General features: G+C 44.7%; 1 protein-coding gene across 2 annotated transcripts in view; it reads right to left on the bottom strand.

Moving 5' to 3' along the window:
* ctbp2l (C-terminal binding protein 2, like) overlaps positions 1-19,041 on the bottom strand; it is a gene marked incomplete at its 5' end in the record, with an annotated part of 46,102 nt that overhangs the window by 1,879 nt on the left and 25,182 nt on the right. For both annotated transcript variants that reach the window (XM_079237443.1, XM_079237444.1), the window contains 6 exons: positions 55-182; positions 2,392-2,522; positions 4,226-4,440; positions 8,040-8,246; positions 9,681-9,825; positions 13,476-13,630. In XM_079237443.1, coding sequence (XP_079093569.1) covers positions 55-182; positions 2,392-2,522; positions 4,226-4,440; positions 8,040-8,246; positions 9,681-9,825; positions 13,476-13,630 — 981 coding nt within the window. The remainder of the gene's footprint in view (positions 1-54; positions 183-2,391; positions 2,523-4,225; positions 4,441-8,039; positions 8,247-9,680; positions 9,826-13,475; positions 13,631-19,041) is intronic.

Raw genomic sequence — 19,041 nt, 5'->3', positions numbered from 1 at the left:
ACGTGAGCGCTGTGACAAGTAACAGATACTAAATGTGTTTATGTGTCGGCGTACCGGTGATGGCTCTTCGGATCTCGGTGGCGGCGGCCTCCCTCATCTCCAGAGAGGCCTGCTCACTGTACCAGGCTGTGTGCGGTGTGCAGATCAGGTTTGGAGCGTCTTTCAGCGGGCCCTGAGCAAAACTACACACACACACAGACACACACACAGACACACACAGGGTAAGAAAAGAGTGTAGACAAGGACAAATGATAACAAAATACTGAATAAAAGACACAGGTGCAAGGCTAACCATAGCTGTGCTGTTCTTATCTTTGTGAATTATGATGAATAAAATATGAGATGATTTTTGACCATAGTCCCCCCCCTCTATTAAATGTGTTTTGCTTATTGTTACTTTATTTGACCTTCACTGTGCAGATTTTGACACTTGTTGTTTTGTTTTCATGTTCATCTGCTGAAGAGGGAAAGCGTAGACTTCTTGTGCCCTGGCAGTTAAATTAATCAAATTAACAATGTTTGCATGTTTATAGATTCTGGATTTTCTTTATAATGAGGCAGTTAATATAACTAATGTATTTGTAACTAATTGAAGTTTTTTGTGAAAAAACAAACACATCTGACACAAATTATTATTCAAGGCATTTGTATTTGAGGTCTAATGACATGTCTGGAGGGGATCGTTAAGTTTTTAATGCTCTCATGATGGTAAAATTGTCATAAAAAAAATCATGTGAGGAATTGCAAGTGGCAAAGAGAGTGCTTTTTATCAAATAAATGACAGCAGTTTAGCATAGTTGTTACATTTTAAAGCCGACAGCTGAACAGTGACGCTGGATATTCTGAGATGTAGATGTAGTATCTGTCCATTGAGCCATGAAAGCTGGTGCGTTAAAATATTGCATGGGGCATTTCATGGGTTTTTGCTTTGTGTGAAAGCATCAAATATGTTTTTTTTTTACTGTTTTAATTGGGGCAATCAGAAAGCCCATTCGTGTGCATAACTCATTTCATATTTTAATCAATTCTCATTCAGTTTATTTTTCCTCTTAAAAAAAACTTGAAAACTTTGTAGACAATTTGCATGACAATTATCTGGAAACAAGGCTAACGGGAGACAATGTCAGATCTGGTTATTCACACACGCCACAATCCTCTTCCTCCTTTTCCTAAACGTCCTCTCCTTCATCTCTGTCCTCTCATGTGGCACTGAAAGACAGATCAGCTCCAACTCCCCCTCCTCTTCCTCTATTCCTGTAACACCGAGCCTGGTTGTGTGTGTGTGTGTGTGTGTGTGTGTGTGTGTGTGTAACGCCTCAGTGGCGCCCTGAATCAGTTCAGTGTTGCGTGGGGTGGAGGGCCAAAGTTATGACACACTCCCCTGTTGACATATTGGGTCAGCGGAGCACGAGTTCCAGCTTCATCGGGCTGAGTTTCAGTCTTCACGAGCAGCCAGTCAGCCGAAGCAAGCAGCCTCCGAACTCCCTACCTGTCCCTGATGCGTGAACAACAATCAGCACCAGTCACCCGCTGAGACGGGGAACATGGTTCTTAGAAAAGGTGGAAAACCGGCAGGTGCATCAAGCGGTTTTGCCCTCTGGTGAGAGCAGGAGTGGAATTGGAGATTGGAGCTCAAAGCTGCAGAACAGTTCAAGTTTTGCCGATAAAAGTTGAACATGGCCTGTGGTGAATGCTTAAATGTTTACAGGATGATTTTCAGCACGACGTTTTAATTCGTTAGCGGCTCAAATTTGGATACATTTTAAAAGACAATACTTACTGATGATGATGATCTTCAGCAATCTTAGTTTAGTTTAAATTAGTTTAACGTTTGGTAAAATCAAATTTGACCGTTTCCTATTTTCTCATTTGTAAAACTGTCTTAATAAAAGGCGGGTCTTTAGGCTCGTACGTCTAAAACATTCGGAAATCAAACTGTTCTGCTTGTGTCACTGAGCAACTTTCATAAGTATGAACAGGGTGCTGCTTCCAACGCTGTGTCCAGTACTCTTTATACATCCATGGTCTAAAGAAGGAGGGGACACACACTTCATTGATCCTCTCCACACCCAACCAATGAAGCGAGCTCTCTCCATCTCCTGAGTTGCATTAACTTCAGAGCCCTGAAGGAGTGCATGAGGTGTCTTTAACTTGTCAAATGTCTGCCATTGTTTCTGTCCGTTTGTCTGACATTCTTTCACTTCGGCTGTTTAAGGTTCTTCGTCTCTTTGACTGCGTGCAATTTGTTTCTTTCCCTTCCTACACACCCATCCATTTCCTTGTCGGAATCTGTCTCTCTGAGTGAAGCATTCATCTGTCTGCCTTTGAGAGGGATGTGGATGTGTGTGTGTGTGTGTGTGTGTGTATGTGTGTGTGTGTGTGTGTACTTACGTAAAGGGCTCTGTCTCATGAACGTCCAGGGCGGCACCACGTATCCTGCCCTCCTTCAAGGCCTGGGCCAGGGCCTTCTCATCCACCAGGCCTCCCCGCGCGGTGTTGACCAGGAACGCGCCTTGACGCATCTGTAGTGCACAACACACACACACACACACACACACACACACACACACACACACACACACACACACACACACACACACACACACACACACACAGTCAGACAAACAAACTAGGCATTAGGATTACTTCCTCACGGTTGTATGCCTCCTCCAACCAGTCATGACGTTGTACATCTATGTCAGTCCAAAACCTAACTATTTTATTATATTTTTATCGATGGATTTTTGAGGTATGGTCACAGTGACCTTGACCTTTGACCACCAAACTCTAATCAGTTCATCCTCGAGCTCAAGTGGAGGTTTCTGCCAAAGGTAAAGAAATTCTTTCCATGCGCTCTTCAGATATTGCATTCAAGAGACTGGGACGGCTGGAAAGATGGACGTTCGTATGGGCAACCCAAAATTATAACAACCAGTTATTCACAAACAAACGCCCAGATGTGGGTGTTGAGGTGCGCCTGTCAGCCCGGCAGTGGAGTTAATCTGTTTGATCTAACGCGGCACATTAATCTGGATTGGATGACTGCATTTGAGGGCCTTGAAACATATTACACGGGACAGAAATTGAGAATTTAAAAAACCCATCTGTGACACCTTTGTTGTGCCTGACACCTGAGAGATCTAGGAGACAGACAGCAGCTGGGAAGAATGCTGTCAGATGTGGGATAAAGGACATCTTTATCCAAAACCAAGAGATGAAATGAAGGATGAGGGCTGAGCTGAAAGATGAGGCAGCGCCACCACCCCATGCTGCTTGTGAAAAAAAAAAAGCACAACAAAAAGTATAAGAGGGAGGAAGCGAAAAAAATAAATCAAATGAATATGCTTAGAAGAAAGTAATCCCTTAATCTTGACAAAAGCTGAAATCCAGGGGCATGAAAAGCCTTTACGCTGGCAGGCAGTCTTTTATTAGGGCTTGGTGGTTCTGACACACACACAAACATGCGCACACACACGTTTCCACTCGCTGAGAGCCGAGAGCGACTGCCAAGATTTCTGGGTGAGGAAAGAGAGGAAAGTGTTCTTTCATTGCAGCACTTAAGAGGCAGCTGAGAATATTAAGCTTTGAAAAAGACATAGAGTTAACTAGGTTAAGCTATTACCCTACACCCACTTATGTGTGTCTCCTCGCATTCTGCAACTCGCAAATCGCAGAAAGAAGGACACAAAGAGAGAAATCAGTGAGCGGCAACATGGGGAGAAATCGACCGAAGGGAGATGCTTCTTCAGCCCGTGTAGTACCGCTGCTTCTCCTGCAGGTGTCACCCCAGGCAGCGCCTCGCAGTGCAGTTATTGACTCAGAGAACAGCGCTTTCCCCTTGCAGTGCTCTCAGCCCCCTGCTGCGCAGCCTAGTCGATATATTTGCTGTAGCCGTGGGCTGGCGCTAATTGCATTTGACAGAGCAAAGGAATGAATTTGTGTCCAGCTTTGGTGGAGCTTAAGATAAAGAGCAGGGAATGTGCAGGCAGGAAGGCTGCTGCCGTTTCCCGTCGCCCCTCTCTTTCTACCTCACTATAATGCTCTTTAGGACAGCCTCCAGGCTGACAGAGTCATAATACACCAGCAGCTCTGCTTGTCTACCTGCTAGATAGCGTTGCGTTAAGCCCGGGTCACATCGCAGCTGTTCAATGTTGGGCTCCGTCTGGATGACACGTCTGCGTGTGTGTGGGTCTGTGTGTGTATGTGCGCGGTTCTGCTCATGCACCTGTTTGATGGTGAAGTCGTTGATGAGGTGGTGGTTGTGTTCGTTCAGGTTGCAGTGCAGGGAGACGCAGTCGCTCTGGTAGAGCAGGTCCTGCAGGGTGTAGACGCGCTGGACGCCCAGCGAGCGCTCCAGGCCGTCCTGCAAGTAAGGGTCGTAGAAGATGACGTTGAAGCCGAAAACCTTGGCCCGCACCGCCACCGCCTGGCCCGAACGACCTGAGGACACACAGGGAAGGGAATCGGGTTTATTCATGTACAGTCAACCACAGGAGCCGAGAGGCAATTATATGACATTGACAATTCAGGTGATGGTGTTATTATCTAGCTATTATCTAGGATTCTCAACCTTCATGGACCGGCAGCTAATGCTACGACCTGCATTTATTAGGACTATAACTATTAAGATAATTACTCTGGGACATTTACTTTATTATGGGCACTGTTCTTGGTACATCAATATTTTTGAGGCAACACATCCGCATACATGAATACATTAACATAAAAGATATTGTCTATTCTCGAAGTCCTGGACCATATATATGTTTTACTAGATAGGAAATAGAGGGCTGTTAATGCATCATAAGGATTAATACTAAATGCATTAAACATCATTCCTGCTAAATACACAATAAGCATTAAAGAGAGTTATTTTTTTAAGACACCATAAAATAGACATGAACATAAAATCCAACCAGTGAAGCTATCCATTTTTAAGCATTTTCATTCTCTTGGGACGTTAAAAGGTCTTTTCTGACGTCTACGAGAGATTCGCTGTTGTTAGAAAGAAAATGGTTAATGATTGATGCAGTCATGATGGAGAAATCATTTCTCAAAAAGAGGACAAAGTGAGGTAACTGGTTTCCAGTGGAGACTGAGACAGTGAATCAGAAGCATAGAAGGCGCTTCCTCCGTCTCTCGCAGCCATTTGTTGTGTCGGCTGTGAGCCTCTGCTCCTTTACTGGAGATGCCAGCTGCTGGTGAAGAGGATCGATAAGGTCCTTTCCACTCTCAAAGCCCTCTCTTTGTGATGGAGCATTGTGTTCTGCTCTTAGCTGTCTTTCCCCCCACACATTTTCAATCTCATCCAATAAGAGACAGCTGCATACAAACTCCTTAAAATACTGAAGCAATCACTCAGACCATTCTGTTCTATTATGGGGATGGGATTACAATTAACTTTTTGATAACTGTCGAAAGCTACTTTTCCCAAAGTGCTCGATCTTTTTTGGTGTATGCACTTTTCCTCAACTAGCCCTGTGTATTTCTGCTTCATTTACTGTATTCCTGATATTTCCCAGAATATCATTTGACAACACACAGAGGGCAAGAATGAACTTGTTGCATTCAGCGGCGGGTTTTAAGTGCAGACAGCAGCAGCAGCGCTAGAATGAGTTTTCCAGTTAGTTTGAAACAGACCAGGTCGTCTTGTGGCTGAAGTACAATCTGATTTGATGCGGCTGGTGGGGGAGAGGTGGGGAATTGGCATCTCTGCTTCTTCTACAACGATTTTTCTGCCTGTGTGGTCGATGGGCAATTGTTGTAAAGTGGTGGATTTAGAGGGAAACAGCATCCCTTTGATTTAGAGGGATTTACAATGAAGTCTAGTGTTTACAGTTGTTTTGTGTGTCTGCAAATATCTCTAATTCACAATTATGTCGTGTAGCACTAGAAACTATAACTAGTAAGTGTTTTTGTGTGGATTTTTCCTTTCAAGCGTCTCCTTTCTTTTCATTTCTAATCCTCCGTCTCCCTACCTTCCCACACCGATCAATGCCACTGAAAGATAGAGAATATTCTGCCACACAACTTTCAGTGGGAGACATTTGCTTTGTCCACAGTCAAAGGACGAGAACGACACTCTGCACTCAAATGTGAGGCAACAATACAAAGATTTGTCAAATCAACTCTTTCCCAGAGTAGGGCAGACAGGGCGGTGATTGGTCAAGGCCAAGTCGAAGGAAAGAATGCTGCTTTTGTAAAAACAGCCCATTCAAAAGGAAGTGTGTGTTGTAGTCAAACACATGGTTGGTCTTGTGCTGTCGAGGTGGATTTCTCCTGGACAGAATATGTCAGTGACGTTGTTAACTATGCACCTACTAGAGCTTGGCCACAGGGTTAATATCGGTAACAGGAAATTAATCTATACAATACGATATTTTCCAATATCAATATATAGATGTCATATGTCAGAAAAGGCCAGTATGTGGACTTCAGTGAAGATTCTTTATCTTTTACTATGTGACCCTATAAACCTATATTAATGCAATTATTTAGTAATTATTATTACAGAATCCTTCATTCCAACAATAGAAATGTGTAGAACGATAATATGATATGTCAGATCGACTAAACCCACCGACTCGTATTTAAGTGCCAGGCGGGACGAGAGTCATTTTCCCTGCTCATGGGACTTTTTTCAGGATGTTTAAGTTCCGGCTTTACTGCGTGCCATTGAGGCTGATGAGCAGGCCTTTCTTTCTATTCTTATGAATAAACTTTTTTTGTAAATGTTTGTATTAATAATGAGTAATATACGTTTTGCAGCATTGTATTCACCTGGTGTATACAACTTATAAGTAAAGGATCAAAGCTGAATTAGGCAAAAACTCCAATCTAATTGATTCCCCTAACTGGTTTTCCTCTTAATGTATACAATGAATACGCTTTCCAGCTCACACAAAAAGACAGAAAAGGTGGCTTTCACCTAATTCAAGTATTTAAAAGTTTAATGCGGTGATCATTTACGCAGAAATATGATGTAAAGGGGATTCCACATACTTATTTATGAGAGAACTAATCTAGGGAATGATAGTGAAATCAATATCATTACAAATGAATGAATTCTGCCGCAGCCCAACATTACTTTAAAAGTGTAAAAGCCTAAAACATTTGCGTGGCTGGTACTTGAAGTACTCTTGAGTCTTTTGTCGCCACAAGAGCCAGAGGTTTTTTTTCCGCCATTCTGTGTGTTTGCAGCCTGCAGAGTTGTGCAGCTGGCTGAATGTACAGACTCCTACAAATAAACACCAGGAGGCCTTCGCTCTCCCCAACCTCCCGCTGACAATGGACATTGTTTTGGAGAAGGCTTGAGCCAGAAAGACCGGGAGAGGAGGCTGGAGATGGGAGGATTCGGTGAGAATGAGATAGATGGGGGGGGGGGCATTCTTCCTGCCAGTGCCTGCTGTTTGGGCACAGTAAGTCTAGAAGGCTGTCTGGGACCTGTAGGGGGGAGGAGGTTGTGTTTGTGTGTGTTGGAGGGAGGGAGGGGGGGTGGGGGGAGGTGTATGTGGACACAGAGATAAGGTGGCACTCTGAAAAGGCTTGTGAGAAGACAAAGCATCTGTGAGCCCACTAATGTTGAGACAGGGTGGAAGGATGCACAAACACACACAATCAGCATTAAAAACAGGTGCAGAGAGGGAAAACACACTGTAACAAACACACACACGGGCAGAATCCGGTCTGCCATGAGGGGCCCGATTATGGCAGGGCAAGGTGTCGAGGGGCCGCAGCGACAGAGAGGAAGAGTGGAAAACAGAAGAAGAGAGAATAATGGAGATATAATGGTGAGCATTAGAGCGCTGGGATGAGAGAACAGTGCGGCAGAGAAAAGGAAGCCAACCCGGAGGGAGGGGAAACCGACAAGCTTGAGAAAATAATGGGACGGACAGAGGCAGAGAAATAACCTTATCAGGGCAGGGAAACAGAAGGCGCGCCGAGCGGTGAGAGGATATGAAAGCAGAGAACGGCGGAAAGGAAAGAGAGTGAAAAAACAGAAATAAGATGAAAGTAACTCCAGAATAAATGACACTAACCGAAGCCGATGAGGCCAAGGGTTTCTCCGCGGATGCGGGCGGCGCCGGACGCCACCTCGCGGATCTGTTCCACGCTCTGGACCCGCGTGCCCTCCCGGAGAGCCTGGTAGAGCCAGGTGTTTCGCCGGTAAAGGTTGAGGATGTGGCACAGGGTGGAGTCCGCCGTCTCCTCCACAGCTGCCGAGGGAATGTTACACACAGCAATGCCTAAAGAAAAGACACACACGCGCACACACACACACACACACACACACACACACACACACACACACACACACACACACACACACACACACACACACACACACACACACACACACACACACACAAGGCAGAACAAGGAAAATGAATCAAGCTCTGTTCAAAAAATGTAATAATCAATATCATGATTCTAATGACAGTATTATTCTAATAGATACGAGTAAATTCAGGCCAGTAAGAGATCTTAAAAAGACGGTATCTTTAATAACAGTTGGCCTAGAATGAGTAACTTGGGCAACATCATTTTGTATTATTATTATAAGATATGATCACACTAAAATAAGCCTTACTCTATCTGAAATGATGTGCACATGCATAATAAAGCAAGTTTGAGACACTTTCTGTCAAGATATCCTCCAGTGGAATGCTCATAATGTTGTTACCTTCAGAGTATTAAAACCCCTGACCTTCTGGTATTACCATGCCGATCCTCCAACAACACAAAGATTTCCATTATCGCCACTTAAGCACTACTGCCTGCCCTCGCTCTCCTCTAATGTCCTCATCCCACTCTGTATCTCAGAGTAGCAGCACAGCCGTCTCTGGACAGCGAAAAATAGCCAGAGCCCGCTCAATCAATGGCCCCTTTTCTTCTCCCCGAGAACAGCCACCATATCAGCACCGCCTTCTCCAGGCACGATAGCTTTTGACTCCTGCGTTGCGAGGCAGAGCGCCTTCGGTGAGTGGGTGGCAGTTAGACACAGTATCTCCTATTGGCAGGAAAATGGCAGCTTTGTCAACTGCAAGGGCTGTTTGAGCCACAAGCCTGCTGATATAAGCCCGGGTGGTGGTTCAGAGAGAAGACTGCACTCTCCTCTCTCTTCCCGTTCGGCCTCTTTGAACATTCTGGCTCACAGTGGGATGGCCACCATTCATCTGACTCTATAACATCTCTATAATTCAGCTTTTGATACTGTTCTGCAATGAAAAAATGTATAAAAAACAAAACAAGGAAACAGCAAACATGCTCTCCCTAAGCCGTCGCCTTTTGGGCAAACTCACTATCAACCGTGCCATCTTGTTTTGACCTCTGCTTGCCAATCACTGCAGTTTTCGACATACACATTGTAGCGGCGTGATGAAACATCCCCTCAAGATTCAGCTAAATCTGATTACTGGTGCCCGAGGTACCATATGTAATTACGGAACAAACAAACCATCAAACAAACCAATAAGCAGACACAAATCTACAAAACTCTCCATGAAGAAACCACAATAACATGGGACACAAACATGGAACAGGAAAATACACATAAAACACAAGACACAATACAAATAGTACCCTTAGGTATCTCACATAATATATCGACTCTATATTCTGGGATACATACAACAGCACTAAACACTACTGGACTTTATACTGGTTTTGTGAGTTCGTACCCAGCTCTCCAGCAGCCTTGATGTCGATGTTGTCGTATCCGCTGCCGATGCGTATAATGATGCGGAGGGCTTTGAACTTTTCCAGGTCCTCTCTGGTGAGGGTGATGGTGTGGTACATCATGGCTCCCACTGCTTCGTTGAGCACCTGTAGAAACACATTCACAGTTTTTTTGGGGTCTTTTTCCCCCACTACTGATAGTATCTTATTTATTAACACGCCTTCCTTTTTGTTGATTGTTTTGTGCATTCATGCATGTGGCCAATGCATACAACGTGGCCATTAGTTTATTTGACTTCACGAGAACTCGTGACAATCACAAGATCACATTCCTTGCAGAGGAGCCATGAAAATCGCGTCCGCCACGACTCCGGAAAACACTTAAGAAAACGTTTAACATTTCACAGCGAGGGGAACTACAGACATCACATGGTCCCCAGCAGCAGTGACACACTGTCCTTTAACAGACCTGCTCCGAAGTGGAACAAGTCATTATATTGTCTCCAAGGTGCTTCGGTTCCGCATGGTCATCACAATTACACACAGACCCTGAGGGTGTTTACGGACAAAGGATCTGGGCAATTGTCTGGAGAGAGAGGGAGGGAGGTCAAGGCAGCTGCTGATTGCGGGATAAACCTTAAGAGACGTTAGCATGCGATAGGTCAAAAGAAATGACTGCACTCAGTTGACCTTTTGATCCATTACATCTAGGGATATAATGTGTCACCCATCCACAAAGATATATATATATATATATATATATATATATATATATATATATATAAGATTTCATATCGCGCTGCTGCTTTGCAGGTTTTAATATTACACTGCATATCTGTGTTTCTACATTCTGTCCACGGAAAGTGCAGCAATTTGAAGAAGAAGGCTACCTTTTCTGTTGCACATTTCTTTCTCCCTTTATTCCTATACAAGTTTTCTGTGATATACAGTATTGTAGGCTACAGATCAGAAACCCCAACCTTTTCAACTTGACTCCAGTCAAAAATGACTTGACTTCACCAACTCTAAAAAGAAAAACTGCACATAATTCTCTTTTAAACTAAACTCGTATCCGTTTTGGCATAAATGTACCTAGACTACTTTATCTTAAATCATCAGGTTTTACATGTCATAGTTTAGGAATTACGTGTCACAATCTACAGTGAAATAACCACATGGAGGTGCTTGTTTGAGTCTGGAGATCAAATCATTTGTTCCTCACCACGTAACCTGACCAAATTTAATTCACATTAAGTTTTTTAAGTCTCTTGCTAAAAAACAACAACCGCCCTCTGTTCGCCTCAGGATAAAAAAAAGAAGTCTCAATCAGTCCCAATCATGAGAGTCAGGAGGGTGTCCCAGTGGAGCGCTGCTCCTCTGCTACTTGACATGGACAAGGTGACCTGACCTGTGATTCATTCTGATGTGGATTTAAAATATTCCTCTCAGGATCGGCCACAGCGCCAAAATAACCGCTCTGCATTCACCTCCAGCCAAACTGCATTAGCTTTCATGTGATTAGCAGATTAGCTCTGAATTTCCATACTGCTCTTATTAGAGCAGTGCCCCGGGCGCGCCTTCCAGATACTAGTTCAAGGTTGAAACACATGAGCATTAAAACATTCTTCTTCTCTCCCTTGTGTTGTTTTTGAGCTGGAGAGGGAGTCTTTTTTTTTTTTTAGGGGGAATCCACTCTGAATGTAGTTTCCTTTAATGGAGACTCTTACCCAATCCTCATCCCACTTCCTCACTGTAACCAAAGCCTTATTGCTTTTAACGGCTATCATTTCTGAGGATGCCTGCGCTTTTCTGACACTGAGTTTCGATTTGGTGAATCGTGTACTGTTCAGTAGTGTGTGTGTGTGTTTGACTCTCCGGCTTACTGGGGAGGCATTTTATGGCTTTGAAGTCATCCCACTGGTAAGTAGTGGGGATAAGAACTGATTGCAACTATGAGAAGAGACTTACTCCACCTGGCAGGTTCAAAATGTTGCTTTTTAGCTTTTGGCACTTCTTAAAAAGGGTGGCATGGCTATGATAACAGCGGTAAATACAAATAGATGAAAAACACTGCAGAAAAAACATCCCGTAATAATGTGGAGCATGTTATTAAGAGTAAGCTATGATCCTTTAATTATTGATTGCACCTTTTAAAACCACCTTCAGCAGTCAAGCAGAGATGATTTAAAAAAAAGAAAGATATTATTTGCGTGTATATACATATATATAGACAGGCAAGCTGTTTACCAGCAAGGAATACAAAGATCTTTTGACATTGTAACATCCAAGATGGCGCCGAAGATGGCTGCCTCGGTGGGTCGGTGCTCTCTGTTTTGTGTTGTTTTTGTGTTAAATTACAATTTTTCCGAAATTTTTTTCTTTCTTTTCTGTCTTCTTAACGGTCACCCCACTGCACACTTCATATTCAAACACTCATGCCACTTCATACACTTTTTAACTTACTTTAACATACACTTACATTAACGTTATCTGTTTGTCTGAGCACTTTATCTTATACTTGATTTTAATATCATTGCACTGTTGTTGTCATTGACTGTTGATTGTTGTTTGTCTCGTCTAACGTCTGCACCTTCCGCCTAGCAAAATTCCTCGTTTGTGTAAACATTCCTGGCAAATAAACGGTTTCTGATTCTGATTCAGATTCTAAGCAAAATGTCAATAGATTGCAAACCTACGTAACCAGTCATTAGTTGCAGCTATAATCTTAACACCACAATTGGATGAACAGTGTACAATGTGGCCAATGTTGACCTTGTGCCATACGGGCTTTCATCCAGCCTTTACAAGCCACATGTGACTGTGAGACACGACAACTGTGAGAACGTTGGCCGTTGGAGGGCAGGTGCATGCGTGCGGGATTTGGTCGCACTCAAGTGGTATTGTAACTCGATCTTAATCAGTATTCGGCTGTGTGTTTCATCATGCCCAAATCACCCGAGAAATAAGGGATTACTGACATAACCTCGAGCGCCTTTCTTATTTCACCCTTGACAAGTCTGTCCCATGAGTTTCTGTATTTTGTGGTGTGGATGGAGGAGAATGTGGCAGCTGGTGTCTGGCCTGAAAACATCATACTGAAACTCCCTGAATTATCAGCGCTGCATCTCCGCAGCCATGCCGCAGTAAGAAGAGATTGGACATTTTCAATCTACACCACCCCTCTGGGTATCTCGACTGCAAGTTATTACTGTGAACTGCTGAATATGCTGGCGAGGTGAACATTACAATCATGTTTTCCCTGATAAGGCAGTGTTAAAACAAACAAAAAGCCACCCGCTCCCCCCTTCTCCTCACTGCCCAAGGTCTTTGATTGAATTGATCTCTATGCAAATGCTTCGTTTTTAATATGCCCCATTTTCATAAAAACAGCGAGGGGAAAGATGTAGCGACTCTCCCTCTGTCTGCAGATGGAGAGATAGCGGTTGGGTGATACCCATCTCCACGGCCATATATTGTTTTGCAGCCCCTGCGCTGCATAAAAAGCAATAAAGAGCCTCTACAAGCCAATGTAATTACACCGCATTCCCGGCGTACAAGGCTCTCTATTAGAACAATGGCACTGATATAGGCATTGCGCTGTGGACCAAAAAGTGACATAAAATCATAATGAAGCCACTATATTCTAACTGGCAAGCGCGTATGGCGCCAACATAACGTGCTTCACATATCAGGGCTGGGACTGGAAAAGAAAGAGGCATCCATGAGAGAGGGACCGGCTCCATCTCTCCATCAACTTTCACAGACGGTAAAGAGCAGTGTGTGTGTGTGTTTTCTACCTTCTCATGTATCTCCTGCGTGGACTGAGCATCACAGAAGGCGACAGTCGCCAAGTCTTTCAGGATGGGCATCTCCACGGTGCAGTCGCGCCCGTCCAGCAGCGCCACCAAGGGGCGCGGGTGCATTGGCCCGTTCATGATTTGGGGCCGAATACCTGGAGACAGACGGAGAAGAGAAGGAAGATCATTTTAGGGACAAGAAAATAAAGAAATGGCCCCTACCAGATTAGCTGTTTGAGCAAAAAGACCCTGCTGCTGTTTGGCCACATAAATTGTTATTTATTTCTTTTCTATACATGTTGTAGTTAAGTTGTGATTGATAATCATTAAGGGTATTAAAAAAAAAAGATACAAATACATATTTTAAAAACGCAAAAGGACAAGCTCTACCGGAAGAAACGGCCACTGTGCAAAGTCAAATAATTAAACTAAATTCTGCAAGTGACACTCTCCTCTAGACTCCGAAGGTAATGACCTCCTGTTGATTAGGATACAGCAGGAAGAAGTGCTTCTCCAAACTACCAAGCGTTGCTCAATAGATCAATCTACTCAGGACTGGATTAGACCACAGCCTCATTTACAGGAATCCTCTCGGCCTCATGGCTCCAAACAGATCAGACACACAGAGACCTTTTTACATGTTCTCTCTGTCTCACACACACAACAGGAAGATAATCCCCCTAGAGTGTACGTATGACAACTTCACACTAACACACACACACACTTCTCATTTCTCAGTTCAAGGGAGAGGATCCTACATTTGCCTCGTTGTGAGTGGAAGCAGTAGCTGTGGAATAGAAGAAGAGAGAAGAAAAAAAGAGAAGAATTGCTTGCTGCACCTTTAGAAATGAGTTTCGCTGCTGCCCTGCCATCCATGCATCATTGAAATGGAGAGCGTCAGAGGAAAAACGCTGCGAGCCTGAAACAGACCCTCAAGCCAACTCGCATCTGCACTTCAGCGCACTTGACAAAGTGCGTGTCGCAATTCTTGTCTGCGCTCGACTCACTCTCCTTCCCACTCGCCACTTTTCTCACTCAAAAGTGAAGAGAGCCGAGAAGAGCCCAGCTCCCCAGCGGGCCGACCTTCCCACACGTCCCCACTGACGACGACGTGTCTCGCTGAGAAGACAGACAATTACGAGCCCTGCTTCAGCAATGTTAACACGAGAGGAGCATCAATATTCATGCCGCTTCTGAGCGCCGAGCGGCTCAGAAAGCGGCCCAACGGATGGATGGACGCGAGAAGGAAAACCGTTCCCCGCTGAGTACTAGCGCTCTAACACCGCACAGGTCATGACCTTCACTCTCAGTCGTTTATGTCCAAGCTGACACAACAGGTCACATGGGAAGAGACCTGAACCAGCAAGATCCCTTCTGAGTGATTTCATGACATCACTTTCTTATCTTGTGTTTTGCTGCTCTGTGTGTGACCTCACGCGAGTGTGAGCGCAGGTGTGTGTAACTGTGTGCTCTTTAAGTTATCCCGAAGATTACGATGACGTCGGACTCCGGGGAGTCGAGATTAGGCGAAGGGTGGAGTAAGAGAAAGGAGAGGAGAGGTGGAGGATGGCTCGTTAGGGACATGCTCTGGGGGATTACTGAAGCGGAGGAGGTTGATTAGAGCAGATAAAGGTGAGATTAGGAGATTTAAGATTGAGAAAGTTGTGTGGCCGTCAACAGGTGGGAGGGGGAGCGAAGGGAAGAAACACAGCAGACAGAGAAGAGTGAAATTAAAATGTAAAACAAGCGTGCACAAAAGTAGACTAAACACTGCCTGTTAGCCTGAAGAGCACCCAGCACCCAACCAATGGCACAAACACCCGTGCCCCCCCCCCCGAACCCTTTAAAACCCTTGGTGCAAAGGGCAGAGGAGATGTTTCATCTCCTGACAGACAGACAGACAGACGCCTCCCTCCTCTTCCTCCTCTTCCTCCTCTTCCTCCTCTTCCTCCTCTTCCTCCTCCTCACCCACAGCCCACCACCATCACCGCTTCCATGCCTACTTATCACACTCGCTGTTGAAGACGGGTGACACGACGGCGGGAAAGGTGAGGCGTGGCGACTCGGCTGTCTGTGCCACATCTGCAACTGACAGGCCGTTGAATATTAATGAAGGCAGCTGAGTCCATTACACCAAACTGAGGTGAGGGTGTGTGCGGGTGCACGTCGTGCCTGACCACATCTCATGAGTTGGTGCACAACTCAGCTGATAAATCGGTCGAAAGAAAAACTACAACTCTGATGAAATGGATTATTTCCCCAAAATGCATAACATCCACTCTAGCTTTTCAGATATGAGGAATCGCTTTTCCCGGTGTTACAATTGTAAATGAATGTTAAAAATAATCTAGCAGAATAGGACACTAGAGCTGACAGACGGTTATAAACGTTGTTCTGACTGACGCGTTAAAAAACAGTCCCACATCCAGCATACTCAGACCAACACGAGCATTCATGTGACTGAATGCTAAAAGCTCAAACTCTTCAGACCTCCTGACGAACATAAGTCCAATATTCACTTTCCTTTGACCTCTATTTTGGTCTCAACCAGTCTTTCACCAGCTAGTTGCTAACTACGACTACCATTTAATTCTGGGCAGGCGACCTATGGTTGGTTTAACAGAATGTGTTCATAAATGTGTAGTAGAGCCAAAGCAATAAGGTAGAAGAGGCTAAGCGCTAGGACTGGGGAGTTGACAGATTTCAGTGCTCCAAGCAACCTCTTTCACATCCCACAGTGGTATAAAAATATATTGATTAAGGCATTGCAGATTTGCGGCACTCAAGGCTGTCCTTGACGAACAGAAAAGACCAAGAGCACCAAGTGCAACCTTTCCCCGGCTTCATGCGAGTCAGTGCTGCTGGCTGGTTTACGTTACCGGTGCTGGTTTATATAGATTACAGACAGCCGTGGGTGTGCAGGTGAGAGGAGCAGTAGGGGAGAGGAGTAACTGGCAGGCTGCATCCAACCCTGAGGCAGAAGTTAGACAGGCCGAACTCCATGAATCATCCACTGGGTTTCTCTCTGCCTCTCTGACCTTTCAGTCTCTTACTCTCTCAATCTCCTTTTCTCGCCGACTCTTCCACCGCTACATTTCATCACGCCGTCTGCAGCGCTGTATTTTCCCAGATCTCTCCCTGTATGATAGCATCTTCTGACAGCTCTCCTCCTGTCTGCCGATGTCTCGCTCTGTATCTGTGTTCACGCATCATGTATCCGCTTCGCCGTGCTTTATCTCTCTCTTCACGTAAATGTCCACCCCCCCACCACCACCACCACCACCTCTGCCGATCATTCCTCAGCTGTAATCACTGCTCCTCCTTTCTCTGTCATCCTTTCACCTCAACTGTCATTCCGTCTCCTCCTTTTCTATCAGTTTCTTCCCTTCCCATCCCATCCCTCCCTCTCGCTCTGTCTTTCTATGAGCCGGAGTGTGTATTTGTGTGTGTGTGTGTGACAGATTGATTTTCACTCTGCTGATTTTGATGGAGAGGAGATGATGTATTCGGGCAAGGGAAGCAGGGAGGTGACAGGCGACACTCCCTCTGTGGTAAACTGACAGCATGCACATCGAACCGGTCTTAACCAGAACCGCTGCACAATACTTCCTTCTCAGAACCGTTTCTCCCGATGTTGATATGTCAATGTGATGCATACGGCGCATCAAATGTGGACCAACGTGCACATTGAGGGCAGGGAGCTGTGGAGTGCTGGGGGGGTCACGTGAGAACCGCAGGAGGCAGAGTGCTCTTAATTTCACTCCTCCATTAATTAATCCCCCTCATTTCCTTTCCTCTGTGTTTTCACTTCCTCTGCTTGTTGCTAAACTGTTGCCAGGCTGCGAATGTGAGAGTGTGTGTGAGTGTGTGTGTGTGTGAGAGAGAGATTTGGGACAAGTACATATTCACTGAGAAAGGCAGCTGTTGTCGCGGGTTTACCTGCCAAAGGAATAAATGCACGTAACACACACACACACACACACACACACACACACACACACACACACACGCAGACGCACACTCACGTTCTGCTAATATACTGTCAGATCTAGGGCTGCAACTAATTTTCATCATTAACGAATTATTTATAAAATAATTGCATGCCTTAAAAAAAAAATCCCAAATCAACAAATCCCTGTCACAAGTAAGCAAAAACTCAGAGTATTGTTTTCTTATTTAATCTGACAAATAATCCCAAATAGTTCAATTTAGACCCACATCTCACTTGCTCTACATTTTTATATTCTTATTATCTCCCAATGAGACGTTTAAACACTGCAGCCTCCTCAACTTCAATAGATTTACACTAGAAATATGTAATAAGCAAAACCCTGAATCATACTTTTGTGACAGCGGTGTAAAAGTACCACACAATGATTTCTAAAAGAATCCTCAGAAAGATGTATAATGTGGGTTTCAAGATGCTTTCCAATGCTTGATATTATATTCCTAAAATGCTCTCTCAAGTCCCAGTGCTAAAAGGTGGTGAGCTCAGTTCTCCGTGTAAAAGCAGTACATTGTTCACAAAACAGTCGTCAAAAATGAGAACTGGGTCGCGATGAAAAGTATTTTGGAAATCTAGGTCTCCAGTGAAAAATGCTTGATTGCTTACTAACATTAATAAAAATGAGGCCTTTCCTCCCATCGCTCTCAGTCATCAGCATTTTAATTCTAATCATTCCTGTAGAGAAATACTTGTGGAACCCGAACCGAGCTTGGAGGCTGCGGTTCCCGAGCCAGCAACACTTAGTCAGAGTCTGGCAGCGGGACGCAGCAGAGCGGCGCAACGGGAGATGAGGCCAGAGTTTCCATTATGTGGGGAAGGGAGCGAGGAGTTTCTTCCTACCGCTGGCCTCTGCTGCTGGTGTTGTATTGCCTCCGTGAGGGGAAGAGGGACCAGAAAGGAACGGGGACGGGCTGTGTTGCGGTCAGAAAGGGAGGAAAATAACAACGCAGTGAGCTGCTGTTTGCAGGTGGCTCCTTCTCGACAACAAAGCTGGGTGCTGCTGCCGAACGCCAACAGTTACGGCCATTTACTGAGCTGCACCGTGCTGACACATGAGCCACAAAGCCTTGTTAACACCGGCAGCCAGGCCAACAGGAGGATGCTGTGTGTGGGTGAGGAACATGCCCGGAGAGGTGCGGGGTTACAAATCCAATTGTTGTGTCTTTTTTTGTATAAGCAAAAAGGAATCTACAAAACATTCAAGTCGATGGCTTTTGATAATAAGTCGTCACTGATGATTTGTACCGTTTAAAATGGCAAATGTCACTGCCAGTTGATTGTATCGGCCGTAGCGAATTAACGCTAATTCTCTGAGTAACTTGCCCGAAGGCCAAACAGAATTCGGCTGTTGTCTGGCTAATGTGCTCGCTGCAATTTGGTATTTTTTCCTCGGGCCAAAGACAGTTTATTAAAGAAAGAAGAAAAGAAAGAAAAGACGTTGGCATCACGCTACATTTTTGAGTAAATGCTGTGGTGTTGCAGTTCAGCATGACCAAAGAGAGTAGTGAGTAGCATTCCATCAGTTTCAGTAGTTTCTTCCATTTTCCGGTTAAACTTTCA

This window comes from Taurulus bubalis, assembly GCF_910589615.1.
Source record: "Taurulus bubalis genome assembly, chromosome: 2".
Taxonomy (NCBI): Eukaryota; Metazoa; Chordata; class Actinopteri; order Perciformes; family Cottidae; genus Taurulus; species Taurulus bubalis.
This window is presented reverse-complemented; position numbering and strand designations above follow the sequence as displayed.